The following is an 18,268-nucleotide window of genomic DNA, read 5'->3' as shown; positions in this document are numbered from 1 at the left end:
GGCCACAACAGTGAGAGGCCCGCGTACCGCAAAAAAAAAAAAAAAAAAAAAAAAAGGTAACTGAAACGGAGCAAGTGGAATACCGCCTGGTAGAGACCCTCAAGGGACTTGCCTTAACAAATAAAGAAAACGAATTCCATTGGCACAATAGTTTGCATATAGTTTCAGAAGTCCAAGGAGGGGGGTACAAAACATCATTTGAAAAATTCTAAACATTTCCATTAAATTGGTGGAACAGGCTGTTAGCAACAGCCTGTAGAACGCATACCTAAGATGAGCTTATATCCAAATGACCCCAAACCCGAAATCAGGGAAGTACTATGAAATAAGCAAGTTTTATTAATAACAGCAACTTAAAAGGGGCAGCCATTTCCTCCTGTCCTGTGGCTAAAGGCACCTGACCTTAAGCGGTCCAGCGTTCTTCCTTGCTAATTTGAAGTGACACCTGTGAGGTACAAGGTCAAAACTAGAACCCTTGGTAGTGAGGGCAGCGTACCTTTCACCAGCTTCCCGTCGGGGACGGCTTTGCTGCACGACACCTCCTTCTTCCCCGAGGAGCCACCTCTGCCCCCTGCGTCGGCCACATCTTCAGACACACTATCGTCCCCAACGTCACTCGGCTTTTCAGGAGCAGACTCTGCAGGAGCCTCTTCCAGTGCTGACACAGCCTGCAGAGGTTAAACATGACTCTGAACTGCTCCATTGGAAATGACACAGGATTTGTCAGAAAAGATATGCAGCACATACATTTCATGGGACAAAAGCACGGCTACGTTACTGCCTAAGTAAGACCACGGAATACATTTTCTAACTCAGATTTACTACTTTCTGATACAACAGAATGAAAAGAGGAGCGGAAGGAGGTATTTTCCCTGTAATGCTGTTTTGGGAACCAATGCCCACTAGCTCTTCTTTGGAGAATGACCACTGAGAACACGTTTAGAACACCAAATTATGCCCAGCACTACAGATGAGTCCATTTTCTTCAGTTTGAGCAGTCAGAGATAAAAGCCTGTAGAAATCCACTGATACGCAAAGCCTACGTCATCTCTCTACCAAAACAGGTTTTAGAAAGACATTAGGGTGCCCATGTAACTGAGGAGAGGAGAGGAGAGGCAGAATAAAGGATTACAAGGACAGGAGGAAATGCTTCTAACAGGTGCCTGAGAACCGAGTGTGGGGACGTCTGCAGGGATGGGAGTCGTGAGGCGAGCTGCTGGCAGGTGGCGCTCGAGGCCACTGGGTGGGTGGCACCTGTGTGGCTCCAGCCTGTCAGCTGCAGCACCTGTGGTTACACTTAGGCATTTAAGTACATGTTAACACAACAGAAGTATAATACACAGCTTCCATCCAAAGTAGTTAAAAACAACAGCCAACCAAAACACCAAATGCCTGAAGAGACAGGATTACTTCGTTTACAACATTCTGGACAAATGATCATCAATGAACTATTAATACGGGTCAAAGATTTCAACAGATGTAAAACAAGAGAGTGGGAAAAGTTAAATTCGGCAAATGCAAGGCATACGTTACACCTAAAAGTGAGTGTAAAACCAACCAACCCTATTAGTGCACATCCCGAGGATTACTTCTTCCCAGACACATACCTGTGCGCTTTCAGCCCCTTCTTTCTGGAGGAAGAACTGCTTCTTAAACTCATAATAGGCATTATACTGGTGCCACGGCTGCAGGAACTCAAACCTAGGAAGAGAGAAGGGGACGAGTCATTCAACAAGACACGCTCGCTCGCTGTGACGCCCCTCGGCTCCGACGGACCACACCTGCTGCTCTAAGGCTTCGCAGTGACTGACCCTGGCGATCACACAGATCATGTTGCGACCACAGCCTCCCGTTGTTATGTTACGACCCGAGCACGGAACATTATTTGATGAAAAAAACAAAGTGCAGTGTGTGTCTGAATTTCCACAGCAGATTCTTGAAAAGCATGAATTCCAGCTTTTTATTTTAGGGAGGTTCAACGTTTTTAAAAAAACAAAGCAAAACAAGTTAAACAAAAAAATTATAACAATAAAAAAGACAACCACCCCAACGCTAAGTAATTTAACAAGATATATTTATCTAAACACATAAGGAAAAAATATATATATATGCGTATATATATATATATATATATATATATATATATATAAACAATTATGTAGCTAGATTAAAAAAAGAAGCTACACTAAACCCCAAACACCATTCATCTACCACATAAACTCCTGCACTCACCTTTGATCATTCTTGGCACGAACGCTGGTCTCAAACTTAAGGCCGTTCCTGGCCACGTACTCTGCCAGCTTGTCAATCACGGGCTGAATGTCGGGGGGCGGGGGGATGATGGCGGCCACGGAAGCAAGTGCACTGCAGAGGAGAGCTGGGTCTCACACACAGTGCCAGGCCCTCCTCCAGATCAGCGGCAGGGGGGCGGCCAGCAAGGCTGCTGGGGGACTTGCACTGTCTCAGTTCACACCGGCAGGTAAGTTACACACAGACAGGGAGGCCCTTATCTGAGATGACTGGGACTACAGAAAACTAATCAAAGTCAATCCATTTGAAACAGGGACCAAAATATCATTGCCAATGATGAAAACAGGGGTTTTACTCAAAGTGACACTTAGGGTCATGAACACACGTTCATCTTTTCTCTCCTCACATTTCCCCCCAATTGCTAATTCTTAGAAACAACCAAGAACAAATCAAGTGTGAATTTTTGTATATTTATATGAAAGTATGCTGGCTAGCGTGACTCATCGTCCTTCGTTTCATGTTTACTGTCTTAGCATGATCAGGAAGTGGGAACCATCCAAGTGCTCCGTCAAGGCTCCTGAGCGTCTGTCTTGTCAGCCTGAGACATGCCAGTGCCTCTTATGAAGTGCTCGCTCACCCACAGACGCTCTTCAGAGCCCCCTCCACGCTCCCCAGGACAGGCGCCGGGGTCCAGTCCCTGCCTTGCTGGCTCTGTTAGTCAACGGTTAGCTGGACTAACAGCAGATCCGCATTTCCTAACAGCTCGTGAGCCATTCACTTGCAGCAGCTTTTATGAAATCCTGCATTTTGGGCAAAAACTGGGCTTCACTTCACACTGCCTGTGCCTGGTACTGCCCCACCGAGATGGTGGCACACGGGAAAGAACAGATGCTGGATTCAGGGGAGTGGCGTGGAATGCTATCTGGGAGTTCATTTTCTCAGTGGTTAGACCTCACTGCTACAAGTGCTTATGTTATGACAGTTTCTGTTGCCCAATCAACCCCGTAACTCGGGGATTTGGATAATAAGTACTCAGATAACGGAGACCCTCTATGTGACTCACACTATAAAGACGCCCAAACCAAGAACACAGGTGCTCCAGGTGACCAGCAGAAGTGAGAGCATACCTTGTGGTGATGGTGGTGGAGGTCACCCCACTAGTCGTCTCTGCTGTGCTTGGGGGGGGCGGTGGCGTGGTCCCTGGAGGGGGCGGGGCCGTGGCTGTCACTCCAGCGGAGCCGGACACGGCCACGCCGGCAGGCAGGGTGCTGTAGTAAGTGGCTACGTCAACCCCTGGAGGGGGAGGTGCCAGGCAGTAGGTGCCGTCGGGCAGCATGTAGTAGCTGTAGTACATGGCTGCCACTGTTGCTGTGGAAAGACACATTTTGGGGGCGTGAGAGTGGCAAAAGACAGGCTAGTCGGTAAGTGTCCACAATGCAGTAAAAAAGGGACACTTTTCCAAATGCAATATCACTTCTGTCCAATGTCAACCACATCGTTTTGTTTTTCTGATATAAGAAAGGCTGCCCAGGTGACACACAGCTTGCAAGAATCAGGCAATGCCCAGACACACACCCAGGGACGATGGAAAGTGAACACGCACGGGGACATTCAAGGCAGCCCAACGTGGACCTTCCTACTACACAACTGATGTCCTCCCTAACTGCAGAGCGGGCAGATTAGGACAAAGTCCACTGTCCAGCAGCACTAGCTCCCTTCCTGTGTGGCCCGTGAGGTGATCTGTCTGAGGACTAAACACCCTTCGCTGGCTTCCCCGTTTGACACCAGCTCTCCACTCTCTCCTCTCCTTACTTTTCTCGTTTAAACATTTGTCTGGGCATAAATCACAGCCATGTTTTCTTAGGTCAGTCTCCCAAGGCAAGACACAAAAGCAAAAATAAACAAACGGGACCTAATCAAACTTAATAAGCATTTACACAACAAAGGAAACCACAAACAAAATGAAAAGGCAACCCACAGGATGGGAGAGAACATCTGCAAATGATGTGAACGACAAGGGCTTAATTTCAGAAATATACAAACAGCTCATGTAGCTCAGTAACAAAAAAAACAAACAACCCAATCAAAAAACAGGCAGAAGACTCAAATAGACATTTCTCCAAAGAAGACATACAGATGGCCAATAAGCACATGAAAAGATGCTGGACATGGCTAATTATTAGGGAAATGCAAATCAAAACTACAAAGTACCACCTCACACCAGTCAGAATGGCCACCATTAAAAAGTCTACAAATAACAAACGCCGGAGAGAGTGTGGAGAAAAGGGAACCCACCAACAGTGTAGGAGGGAATGTAAATTGGTACAGCCACTATGGAAAAGAGTATGGAGGTTCCTTTAAAAACTAAAAATAGAACTACCGTATGATCCAGCAATCCCACTCCTGGGCATATACCCTGAGAAAACTCTAACTGGTAAAGACACATGCACCCCAGTGTTCATAGCAGCATTATTTACAATAGCCAGGACATGGAAGCAACCTAAATGTCCATCCACAGAGGAATGGATAAAGAAGATGTGGCACATATATATACTATGGAATATTACTCAGCCATAAAAAAGAATGAAATAATGCCACTTGCAGCAACATGGATGGAACTTGAGATTATCATACTAAGTGAACTAAGACAAAAAGAAACACAAATATCATATGATATCACTAATATGTGGAATCTAAAATACGATACAAACGAACTTATTTACAAAATAAAAACAGACTCACAGTCATAGAGAACAATACCAAAGGGGGAAGAGGGAGGGAAGGGATGAATTAGCAGTTTGGGGTTAGCAGATACAAACTACTATATACAAAACAGATAAACAACAAGGTCCTACTGTATAGCACAGGGAACTATATTCAATATTTTGTAACGAACGATAATGGAAAAGAACCTGAAAAAGAATATATATTATATACAACATTCATATAAATGAATCTGGTACGTATTCCTTATATATATGTAACTGAATCACTTTGCTGTATACCAGAAACTATCACAACACTGTAAATTAACTATACTTCAATAATAAGCAACAAACACTTGTCTTGGAAGTCATCTTGCCTACAAAGCTGTGCTGCTCTGTAACCCCTGCATGCCTTCACCCCAGCACAGAGTCGTACTGCAATTGATTTAAGAAGTCCTGACGGACACTGAGATCATTTGGGGCTTTATTATTATAAACAGTGAAGTACAATCACTTCCTATATATTTTGCCCACCCATGCAAGTATCTGTAAGATAGAGCCCATTTTTTAAAACAATCAAAATTCCTGTAAATTTATTCATTTTTTATTTGGGGGGAAAATATTCAAAACCAGTGAAATCACAGAAGATCCAATGAACTAGTTAAGAATTTAAATTTCTCATCCTGTTGTAGGTAAGCAACTGGTCCTGACGACACAGAGATTTAATTCACCATTAGAGCACGGTGAAAGATTTTTCTCATTAAGGAATTTTATTTTGATCTTCAGTTAATCTACTTTAAAACAAAAACATCTGCAAATAGTGAGAGCTTTTACACTGACTACAGTTTCCCCGCACTGGAAGCTCCGTGGGGAAGGTGTCCGTGGTGCGGCAGCTCACAGCCTGTCCTCGACAGCTACACCCCAGCCTTTCCGCCTCGGCTGGAACGACTGCATCACCCGCACGTGCTGCAGGCATATCCGCGGCTGGTAGCGACTTCCTTCCTATGAATTATACACGTCTGAACTCCCAAGCTGTGAATCGCCGGCTCGATGCTGTGCACCAACCACTGTTCGCGTTCACCACAATATTCCACATTTTCAAAAAAAGATGTGTGGCCTCAACATCCTCTGTGTGTGATCTTTAGCACAGAGACATTCAAACCATATCTCTGAAGGAAGGCGGGGGCAGAGGGCAGGAAAGACACGTTTGCTCTGTAACCCCAGCGCTCAGCACACAGAATCTGTTGGGTGGACAGATGGATTCGATGCTTCAAATATAAGCTTTTCCTAACCCGATTAGGTATTCAAATATGAACAGCGGCTTCTGTGAGCTGTATCATCCTCCTTGAAACGATGGAACGACTTCCCCGCTCACCCTGCACTCGGTCGAGTGACGGGGGCCCTTCTTCTCACCCCTGGGCACAGACACCGCCACGGAGGAGGGGTGAGGCAGCAGCGGCAAGACCAGAGCGTAGCCCCGCCCACAGAGCACCCCCTGTCTTGGGAGGGGCAGCAAGAGCCGCTACTGCCCAAAGGGTCACATCTCAAGGACAGGACAGACACTCCATGTCCTTCCTATGCCAGGTGGCCAGCCTCTGGCCTGAAAACAGGCCAAAATGCATCTCAAAGTCGTAGCTACAACCAATGAGGCGTATGGATTAGAACAGAACAGTTTACAGTTAAGTGTCAACTATATATTACGCAATTGCAATTTAATGTGTTCCTTACGTAACAGAAATGAATAAATTATTTTCAAAACTAAGGATCCTCCCTTTGAAAGAATGACCATGCAGATTAACCATCAGTCTGTACCTGAGTCACCCATCAAATTAAATTAAAACAAAGTCTAAAAATAACCCTGCCAGAAAGACGGCAGATTAACTCAGGAACTCACCCATTACAAATACCTAAAAACGCTTGTAAAATATAAGGGGAAAATTTAAATGCATAGCTGAGCTCACAAAGAGAAAAAGGTTCCGTTTCCATGTGTGAAAATCAAACAAAGCCTCCAAGCCTGAAGGCATCGCCTAAGCCTTGAGCCAAGTCTTACTCCGGATGCAGGGATTCCCACACTAGAAGGCCAGCCCAGGGCACGTGCCCTGGGGATCTTGCAGAGGAGGACAGACTAGAAGCAGAAACCTAAAGACGATGCACGCAGGATGCCCTCTCACTTCTTACCCACGCACTCTGTGAGTCCTTTCCAACAAATTCTAATTACACCTTGCAAAGGTGAACAGGAATTTGAAAATCCCTCTGTATCCAAACATAACCCTGATGCCAATGGAACACCTGAGGCTTGGCGAGCTGAGAACGCAGACTTTGCTGCTGCATGGTGCCTGCTGGGGCAACGCCACAGCTGAGGGCCCAACAGTGCAGCCAACTGTGCACTGTTTCCCCCAGATTCCCATTTCATGTGCAGGATGTCATAGATGAAGATTTTAGGGAGAAGGTTGTTTCTGTCCTTTTCCCCACAGACACTGAGGCCCGGGGCTGACGTGACAGTGATAGGCCAACCTCAGCCCGGAGCCACGTCTGGCCTGGCCTGCCCCCCAATCTATGGTGAACAGTATCATGCCCCTCATTTCATTTGCAGGTGCCAGGGGCACCTCCAAACAGTGTCTTCTGCCTGCTGTGAAGCCCCTCCTAACTTTTACCTCCAACAAATAACAAAGGTTGGCGAGGATGTGGAGAAAAGGGACCCCTCATATGCTGCTGGTGGGAATGTAAATTGGTTCAGTTACTGTGGAAAACAGTACGGAGGTTTCTCAAAAAACTAAAAATCAGGGACTTCCCTGGTGGCGCAGTGGTTAAGATTCCGCGCTCCCAATGCAGGGGGCCTGGGGTTCAATCCCTGATCAGGGAACTAGATCCCACATGCACGCCGCAACTAAGAGTTCGCATGCCACAACTAAGGCCACATGCCTCAACTATGGAGCCAGTGAGCCACAACTAAGGAACCCGCCTGCCGCAACTAAGACCTGGCGCAACCAAGTAAATAAATATTAAAAACAAACAAAAAAACCCCTTAAAATCAAATAAATATATATATAAAAAAATGAAAACACTAATTTGAAAAGATACAATGCACCCTAACTTTCAAAGCAGCATTATTTACGATATCCAAGATATGGAAGCAACCTAAGTGTCCATCGGCACATGAGCTGATAAAGCAGATGTGGTGTACACACACACACACACACACACACACACACACGGTGGAATATTGCTGAGCCATAGAAAAGAATGAATTAATGCCATTTGCAACAACATGGATGGACCTGGAGGGTATTACACTTAGTGAATTAAGTCAGACAGAAAAAGACAAATACTGTATGACATGACATATGTGGAATCTAAAAACGAAAATGAGTAAACGTAAGAAAAAAGAAGCAGACTCACAGATACAGAAAACAAACTGGTGGTTACCAGTGGGGAAAGGGAAATGGGGAGGGGCAAGACAGGGGTAGGAGATTAAGAGGCATAAACTACATATAAAATAAATAAGCTACAAGGATATACTGTACAGCACAGGAACACAGGCAATTATTTTACAATTACTATAAATGGACTATAACCTTTAAAGGTGTGATTCACTACGTTGCACCCCCGTAACTTACATAATATTGCACATCAACTGTACCTCAATTAAACCGAAGTTTTTACCTCCAGAACCATCTCCCACCCCAGGAGGCCCCTGCTCTGCCCTCCTGCACACACATCCCTGGGGCAGTTCTCTGCGATCAGGGCTATGGTCCCAGAAGGCAAAGCATCTTAAAAGCAGTGAGAGGGAGGCTGCACAGCTCCCAGGTTAGAGCAGGCACTAGAGAAGCGTGTGACAAGCAAAGCCCGCTGACAGCAAGGTGCGTGCTGAGGTATTCCGCGAGAGCAGGAGCCAGCCGCCGGCACCACCCCGTGGCAGACACTGCAGATGTGCGCTCGTCGCTGCAGTGGGGCCTCACAGCTCCTGAAATCCTTGAATTGGAAATCCTTTAAAATGACTACCAACTAGAGAACATGTGTTTTTGTGTACAGCTCCCAACTCAGAAATTCTCATGAATGCTAAGTTTTGAGAATCGCTGGACCAGACAGAGCTAAGGACAGACAGAGGTCTGGCTCCCTGGAGCTCACCGTCCCATCCTAGACACGGGATGGTGTGGTGTGCAGGGTTCCAAAGGGCACCCGCAGTCCCACTTCTCACCGGGCTTCCAAGGCATAACACTCCTTACTAGGGCTCTTGCTGTTCTCAGGGCTCTCTGTTGAATTTTTAAAGAGGGGATTGGGTTTCACACAAAGTTAAATGCCGATGTGATTTTAATAAACATCATGATAATGTTTACTAAAACATGCCTACTCCAAATAAATCTAAGACAGAGATGTCAACGGGTGCCTCCACTTCCCAAGGGCAGGCATAGCTGTGTGGAAAGATCAAGCCGCTTAAAACCACCGGCACATTCTTCAGCACGTCCTCCCTGACACTCTGTGCGCTTAGAAACGTACAGAGCTGCGGAACCCAGGGTCAGACAGACCTGCCTAATTACCTTCCAAAGCCCTTCTATCCAACGGGCTTCTTGCAAAAATCAGAGCCAATTTACTGATTCTTGTATGTGATCTTAATCTCGTACAAATCTAACTCTCAGAAGAGAATGTAAGCCTTGGAAGGGTTCTTGGAGATCAGCAGGCTGGTCAGCAATCCCTGCTGTCAGTTCAGAAATATAAACGTGTGTCTGTATTAAGAATGAAAGAAAATAGCTTTCCTGAATTCCGTGGAGAAAAATAAGTATACTCTTAAAAGACCGATCTACTTTATCCACACAAGATCGTGAAAAAGAAGCGCTGTGCTACGAGCTGAGCGGGCCTGGGCAGCAGCAGCAGCAAGACCGCCCGCCCGCCCGCAGCGCCCCTGCCCACCCCCGGCAGCGCCTGGCCCCCTGGCCTCCGTCACTGGATGGCCAACCAGTCTCCATCCACCTGCATCCTTGGGACTTCCCTAATAACTTCAACGGCTTTAAATCCTACTTACACTTGCTGATTCCAGAACTGCTATCTCTAGCTCTGAGCTGAACTGGTATGTTAAGTGTCTGCTCAACACGTGCACTGGGACATCTCATAAACCTCTCAAAGGGACCGCGTCCAGAACACAGCCGTCCCCACAAACTGCCGCTCCTGCTTCCTGTGGCCGCGCCTCCTCCCGCTGAGTCAGCCCGGGCTCCGTGGTTTCTCTCGGACCCATACCCGCCTCCTGGGAACCAGAGCCCTTCCGGCCGCTGCCCTAGAGGCTCCAGGGACCCCTTCCTAGACCAGCCAGAGCCCCCATACTGCCCACCCAGCCGCGTCACTCCCCATCGAGGCCCCAGCCACGTTCCCTTTCTGTGAGGCACCTGCCTCAGGTCCCATGGCCCCTCCCCCCCACTACCCAAATCGGGCCTCACCCAGGCTTCCTCAGGCCTCTGGGCCCCGGAAGCCTGGGCTCGAGGGCCTCCCTGGTTCCGTCCGCCAGCACTGCGGACTCCCCCAGGGGTGTCACTGATTCTGCTCTTCCCAGCATGGCTTGCCCGCGATGCCAGTTTGTTCAAGGAATGTACAAGTCACGTGTGGAAGAACAGGAACTGGAATGGCACAGGGCAAAGGCTTCTAGGAGATGGTGGCCTGGAACCTTCCAAACTCTGAAGGGCAATATTCAAACCACAATTCTGGGCCCATCCAAATGACCTACCATGAGTGAGAGCAGAATTAGGGCATTTTCAGACATTCAAGAATCAAAAAAAAACGGTCTTCCTGTGTACCCTTTCTTCGCAAACTACTGGAGGACGTGCTCTAGCAAAATACAGGAGTAAACAAACAAACAAGGAGAGAACAGCACTAACAACACAGGAAAGCAATGAATGGAAGTCAGCGGAACACCCCGGGTTACAGGTTGGGAGCACGGCCTGTCCAGATTGGTGCCAGCGGCCAACAGCTCAAGAAACAAGCTGTCGGACTTCCCTGGTGGCGCAGAGGTTAAGAATCCGCCTGCCAACGCGGGACACAGGCCCTGGAAGATCCCATGTGCTGTGGAGCAACTAAGCCCGTGCACCACAACTACTGAGCCTGTGCTCTAGAGCCCGCGAGCCACAACTACTGAGCCTACATGCCACAACTACTGAAGCCCGTGGGCCTAGAGCCCATGCTCCACAACAAGAGAAGCCACGACAATAAGAAGCCCATGCACCACAACAAAGAGTAGCCCCTGCTCACCACAACTAGAGAAAGCCCGTGCATAGCAATGAAGACCCAACACAGCCAAAACTAAAAACAAATAAATAAATAAATTTACTAAAAAAACCCCCAAAAAACCAGTCTACTTGACTGGAGAATCTTTTTCTGCCTACAGATAAGAGTTAGCTTTCTCACACTGAAAACCTTTACCTGAGGAGAGGTTAAACTACAGGAGTTTAAATATTAAGCATCAACAACACAATTCAATGGTAAGCAACATTATCACTGAATTCTGCATTTTCAAGGGGGAGGAAAGTGCCCAATAATCCCAGGGAATGTTAAAAACGTTCAAGGTGCTTCAGAAGTAGAATGAGAGAAATCAAAGCTGAAACCTCCCTCTCTATCCCTTTTCTTAAGACTCTCTTATCCACGCAACTGTCTCTTGATGTCTGTTCTCAAACCTTCTGGCTTCACCTCCTGGACTGGGATAATTTTCAGGACTTCCTTAAAAACCCCTCCTGGCCACCGTTAGCTCTAGGCAGAGCACTTATCTACTAGCTCTCTATCATATACAACTGATGATACAATGGTGTATCATACACAAGTGCAAGGGAAAATTACAGTCAAAACAAAAACTCCCTCAAATTCTACATCCACAGTTTTTAAGTAAAAAAATATTATGACCCTGGGACTTCCCTGGTGGCACAGTGGTTAAGAATCCGCCTGCCAATGCAGGGGACACAGGTTCAAGCCCTGGTCCGGGAAGATCCCACACGTCGCGGAGCAACTAAGCCCGTGCGCCACAACTACTGAGCCTGCTGCGCTCTAGAGCCCGCGAGCCACAACTACTGAAGCCGAGCGCCTAGAGCCCATGCTCCACAACAAGAGAAGCCACCGCAATGAGAAGCCCGCGCACCGCAACGAGGAGTAGCCCCCGCTCGCCGCAACTAGAGAAAGCCTGCGCGCAGCAACGAAGACCCAACGCGGCCAAAAATAAATAAATACATTTATTTAAAAAATAATATATTATGACTCTCCCCATCCCCCAAATACTTAAAAGCTTTCACCATCTGGATCAGCACATACCGTGTCTAAAAACCCTGGGGCTCCCCTCACCACAGTGAATGACGGTGGCCGACGGCTGTTAAGGGCTCAGAAGCCAGATGCTAGAGAAGATGGAAGCTCAACGTGGGCTCACAGTAGCCACCCTGCTTAATTTCCTTCACTGTGACATCCAGACAGCCCTGTGTTTAAGGAGAAAGAATCCCCAAACAAAAGGAGACTTGTTTTGCTGTCACCAAACTGGAAGACGAAAATCTGAAGACTTCTGTAGTGACATGGAGAATTTCTCACTTGTAAACTCACTGGAAACCACCCAAATGGATCCGTTTTAGATACATGAATGTGTGACTCAGGAACTTTAAGGCCAGTGTTGAAAAGCAATTGCTCTTTTTTTTTTGCTTCTCAAGATGCCTTGTCTCCAACTATTACTTAAAATCTTCATCAGTGACCCTCAAGCAAAATGCCCTGAATTTTTCATACCGTATGGAAGTTTTGGAGGCAAGCTACCTAAGAACACGTCCTGGGGAGTCCGGGTGGAACCATCAGGCAGCTCAAGCGGGAGACCAGGAGCTCAGGGTGAGGCAGAGCCTCAGGGGTATGGGAGGTGGGAGCCTGCGGCCCAGGCTCCGTGCTGTCAGAAGTCTCCCCTGGGCCCCCGACTGGGGGAAGAACATGTGCTCCAGGGCATTTTGGGGATCTCGTGAGAGCAGAGAATGGAGTCTCCAGAGGAGCTGCACTTGGGAGGGACGACAAAGCATCTAAGGGCAGGTGAGAACGGTGTCTAGCAGGGGTGGCCAGTGCTGGGATGAAAGGTCTGGATGGAGCTGCTGACCTGAGTGGGGGAAGGCGAGAAGGACAAGGCCCAGCAAAAGGAGCCCAGGGAGGAACATGCCGTGCAAACAGCAAAGAACTGAGTCTGGAAGGAGAAAGAACCCAGGCAACCTGAGTTCTCTGGGCCACGGATGAATCTGGAGAGACAGGAATTCAACTGAGCACAAAGAAAAGGAAGTAAGACTAGTAATGCGATGGAAGGGATCCTGCTGAACAGGGCCAGGAACTGGGCCCTTGCGCCTGCTTCAGCCCAGCTCGGGAGAGCTCAGGGTGCTCTTACATTTTCAAACGGTTCAGAAACAAACCCAAAACAAACCAACAAAACAACATTCCATGATGTAAACATTCTACGAAATTCAAGGTTCGGTGCCCATAAACCAAGCTCTATCAGGGCTCAGCCACACGTCCTTGCTCCCGACGGTCAGCGTGGCTTTCATGCTCCACCGGCACCAGCAGCCACCACAGAGGCTGCTCGGCTGCCACACTGGCAATGCTCACATCCTTTACACAAAATGTCTGCAAACCTGCTGGAGAGTTTAGAAAACAAACCGAGGCCCAAATACCACCATTATCGACCATAAGGAACAGAACAGTCACAGCTGAAAAAAATCAAGTCACCAACCAAGGAGAAGATGGATAGGAAGTGAATGTAATCATGCTGAATGTCAAAGAGAAACAGATTAAAAAAAAAACAAAAGAAAATGACAGATATTGAAGAAAAAGATGATCCAAAATAAGGAAGCTGGTGTCTTTTAAAAGACGTTCAGAGGTGTAACAGAAAATAATTTCCCTGAGATGAGAACTGCATCTTTGACTGAAGGGGTATGTGATAAATTCCAGGAAAACGGGGGGCTTTATGCTGATTAAGTTATTAAAATTTAAGGGCAAAGAGAATTCTTTAGGTATCCAGTCAGAAAAAGCAAGCTCTTGACGGGTGAGGGAGGGGAAGATGGAGCTGGCCTCGCCCCTTCCACAGCAACATGCAGCAACGCTCCCAAGTTCCAGGCAAGTGTGACTAAGTGTACTATTCTCTGCCTAGTTGCTATTTATGTCAAAGGGCAGCAGACATTTTCAAACATAAGATCTCAGAGAACAGCACCCAGGAGCAACTAATGAAAACCAACCAACTAACTCACTCAACTCGTCGGTGGCAAAAGTCAGCCAACCCAGGTTTCTCTGATAGGAAGAACCATGTGAGATTCTAGTTTACAAGAGCTCAGAGAAAGAAAATACAACCCAAGTATTTTATACCCAGGCAAGTTTTCCTTTCTACACCAGGGTCAATGGCAGGCACTTTTCAAGAATGTATGAAATGGAACCCTCGTAAAAACTTACTTGTTTATGAAATTCAAACAACCAAGAAACGAATCAGATAAAGAACGCAAAGAGAGATGCTCTGACAAAAAAAAAAAACTAATCCGTAGAACTCAGACTAACCAACCAGGGAAAAGAACAGAATGTAAATACTACTTCAAACGCTCACAATCTAAACACAGTACTTCTTAAAACAGACCCCAGCAGTTAGGGGAGGGGTGAAGGGAAGGCATTTCAATAGTGCTGAATTTTCTCTACTTTCTTAGTTGATTAATAACATCTAAGATAAAAAACATACAGCCTGAAAAAACCCCTACAATTCCAAGCTCTCTGACGTTCTCCTTTTAGAACGGAATCCTTGAGGTACGGTAGAGACTTTTAACTGAAGCTCAGGAATTACTTCGTTTCCATTACAGCTCTTCAGCTAAATCCAACTAAAATTATAAAGCTTATTTCTACTTTAACACAAATATTTCTATCTACACATTAACTTTTCAATCTACCTTTGCATAAAAATTATCTTTGTATTCTAAAGATATGAGCTTTCTTTTTTTCCCCCTTTTCCCACAATACCTCAGTCTTTTTCACTGTGTCAATGATGCTCACTTAATGTTAAAAATGGCTAGTTCTGGATGGTGGCATCTTGGGTAATATTTTTACTTTTTCCCTTTTACTTCTCTTGGATTATAGTACAGCTATTTCTAAAAAAGAGTTTGCAAGGTAAGTAAAGCATTTCAAGGTCACGACTTTGCAGAAAAAAATGCTAAAAACAATAGCAAAACCACATTTTAAAAACTGGGAAGAAGCATGAAAATATCTACTGCAGCCACGTGATGTGGTTTAATTTCACTTAAGCTATTTATAGACCGAAACATCAAAAAAACCAAGCTGGCATTTTATTTAAAAAACCGCACGCTGTAATAGTGGGTGGTATTTCAGCATTACTGCTTCCCGCATAATTTATTTTTATTATGCTTTTTTGCAAGGATTTATAGATAAATAGCAGAAGACAACTAAATAATAACAGAAAACAGCATGAAAGACAGTTCACTGTCAGGCTAATAAATGAAAGAGATTAAGTTTCGCATATCTATATTTTAGGAGCTTCTAGAAAAAAATTCTTTTAAAATAAAAATAGGGGCTTCCCTGGTGGCACAGTGGTTGGGAGTCTGCCTGCCGATGCAGGGGACACGGGTTCGTGCCCCGGTCCGGGAAGATCCCACATGCCGTGGCCGCGGAGCGGCTGGGCCCGTGAGCCATGGCCGCTGAGCCTGCGCGTCCGGAGCCTGTGCTCCGCAACGGGAGAGGCCACAGCGGTGAGAGGCCCGCGTATCGCAAAAAAAAAAAAAAAATCTTCCTAGACTGCCAAATCTAGGAAAACCTCTGATCAGCAGAAAGTAAATAACAAGGGACGACTGAGTCCCTTCTAAGGTGATTATTAAACACCAAGTAATGTAAAAAGACGGAAAAGCTCAGTGACTTCAGCTGCCTGGACGGGCCCCAGCCGGTGGGCTCCCTCGCCTCTGTTCGGGACACAAGCTGTCACAAGGACTGCTTCAGCCTCAACAGGGTACAGCGAGAGCTGACAAAGCAGTCTTGCCATTAAAATCTCAAAACGGCAAAGAATTAACTCAGGATACGAGTGTTTCAAGTGAGCATCACACACCCCTGCAATTTTTCTGAGAAGGTTCAAAGTGGTACAAATGGCCAGGGAAGGAGTCACCCCCTCACCCTGAACCCTCTTCTAAGCGCACCGCTGGTACCAGTCTCTTACCTGCCCCTCTAGTCTCACACCAAACGCCCCCTTCGGCCCCACCCTCGCCCACCAGGAGCCCCAGGCAGAGCCTCCAGCTGCCGCTGTGCCCTAACCCTACTCCATTCGTCCTCCCTGAGGGACACACAGGGCATCTCAGTCTTTTGCTGCTAATAAAAATCGTTCTTACAGTGAACATTCTTGTAAGCTCAGTCTTTACACACATAAGCTCAGTCCTGGGTCAGAGGCGCGCATTTTAGGTTCTGGTCTACACTGCCAGCTTGCCCTCCACAAGTCTAACACTCCCACCAGCAACATGATGTCGACCTCTTTTCCTTCTTTGCTTACGTGACAGCTGAAAAATGGCGTGTCTCTCTTTTATTTAATCTCTATGATTACTAAGAAATTCAAACAGGTATCCATGAAACAACATTTCCCACAGCCCAGAAACCTCGATTTTATCTGAAGACATAATTTCAAAGTGTTCTTGTGTGCCTGCGAATGGGTATTTTCCACCATAACAAAGTCTCAGACTCTTCATGTGTTTGCTGTCGCCTGATTTAGATGAAATGGTGGGTTTTGTTTCCACGGAGGTTAGGTTCTGAGGTCAGCAGATACACGCCGTCTGAGCGAGCAGCAGGGAACCTTTAAAACTTTACGCTCATCTCACCTTTGTGAGTTACTCATGCTGCAGCTCATTTTTTTTTTTTTTTTTTTTTTTTTTGCGGTACGCAGGCCTCTCACCGCTGTGGCCCCTCCCGTTGCGGAGCACAGGCTCCGGACGCGCAGGCTCAGCGGCCATGCCTCACGGGCCCAGCCGCTCCGCGGCACGTGGGATCTTCCCGGACCGGGGCACGAACCCGTGTCCCCTGCATCGGCAGGCGGACTCTCAACCACTGCGCCACCAGGGAAGCCCTGCAGTTCATTTTTCTACTGGGCTATAAGTTGTTTCCTATTTGACTGTAAAAGCTGTTTCTGTTAGTTTTTTTCTGCCTTCTCAACGGTTTTGTTTTTTTCCATTACTTGAATATAATGTCTGTTGGCTTAAAATAGATGATTCTTGTTCTGTTATTTTCGGGCTTCCCTGGTGGCGCACTGGTTAAGGATCCGCCTGCCAATGCAGGGGACACGGGTTCGAGCCCTGGTCCGGGAAGATCCCACATACCGCGGAGCAACGAAGCCCGTGCGCCACAACTACTGAGCCTGTGCTCTAGAGCCTGCGAGCCACAACTACTGAAGCCCGCGAGCCTAGAGCCCTCGCTCCACAACAGGAGAAGCCACCGCAATGAGAAGCCTGTGCACCGCAACGAAGAGCAGCCCCTGCTCGCTGCAACTACAGAAAGCCCGCGTGCAGCAATGAAGACCCAACGCGGCCAAGACTAAGTAAATGAAATAAATTAAAAAAAAAAAAGTCGTTACTTTCCTGAGAACTCTCACATCTGGCACTTACACCTCGAAGTAGTTTTGCTGTTGGATAAAAGGTGAGGCTCTAATGGGATCTGTTTTCCGAATAGCTTTTCCCCGATACCATGCTTTTCATAAGCCAGTCCTTCCTTGTTTGCACCTGTCTCTGGGGGGCTCACTCACCCCTCCCCTCTGAAGGGCCTCCTGGGTTTGGGGCCGGGGAGGCCCCGGAGGCACTAACACACCGGGCCAGGGCACTCCTCTTTAGAACGCTGAACCTTTCTGCTTTTTACCAGCAGCGTTTTTCACTTAAACTTTTTCTGGTTAAACGTACTGTAATTACGTATTAAATTAAAATTTATGCAAACAGATGAAATCTGAGTGAGAAAAGAGAATTACTGATTCTGTGAAAATGAAACTGAATCCTTTGAAAAGATCAGATAAAAACACCAATTGCTTAAAAAACAAAAACAAAAAACTGTTGTGGAACCCAAGGAGGGAGAAAGAACTGTGAAAGCCTTGAAGTAAGACACTGCAAGCTTGCGGTTCTGCTCTTGGGCGCCTGGCGTGCACCTCACCTCACAGAACTCAGGCTGGCTGTGCTGAGGACGTCCGTCAGAGGCAAGGCCGTGGCCCACGTCAGAAGTGGGTCAACAGCAGCACGTGTCAGGCACGTACGTATGTAGCATTTTCAGACCTGTTTTAATCACACATTTTGTGTAAACCACCAATTACTTAGGCCTCCCAAGGACTT

At 46.8% G+C, this 18,268-nt stretch overlaps 1 protein-coding gene across 4 annotated transcripts in view; it reads right to left on the bottom strand.

Annotated features, from left to right (window-relative positions):
* Positions 1–18,268, bottom strand: part of SFSWAP (splicing factor SWAP) — an 87,645-nt gene that overhangs the window by 49,381 nt on the left and 19,996 nt on the right. For all 4 annotated transcript variants that reach the window (XM_032654489.1, XM_032654486.1, XM_032654487.1 and 1 more), the window contains 4 exons: positions 3,378–3,618; positions 2,233–2,364; positions 1,608–1,701; positions 497–668 (listed from right to left, as the gene is read on the bottom strand). In XM_032654489.1, coding sequence (XP_032510380.1) covers positions 497–668; positions 1,608–1,701; positions 2,233–2,364; positions 3,378–3,618 — 639 coding nt within the window. The remainder of the gene's footprint in view (positions 1–496; positions 669–1,607; positions 1,702–2,232; positions 2,365–3,377; positions 3,619–18,268) is intronic.

The sequence above is a fragment of the Phocoena sinus genome, chromosome 14, assembly GCF_008692025.1.
Source record: "Phocoena sinus isolate mPhoSin1 chromosome 14, mPhoSin1.pri, whole genome shotgun sequence".
In the NCBI taxonomy this organism is placed as follows: Eukaryota; Metazoa; Chordata; class Mammalia; order Artiodactyla; family Phocoenidae; genus Phocoena; species Phocoena sinus.
Note: the sequence above shows the minus strand (reverse complement) of the source record. Positions and strands in the feature narration are given on the sequence as shown.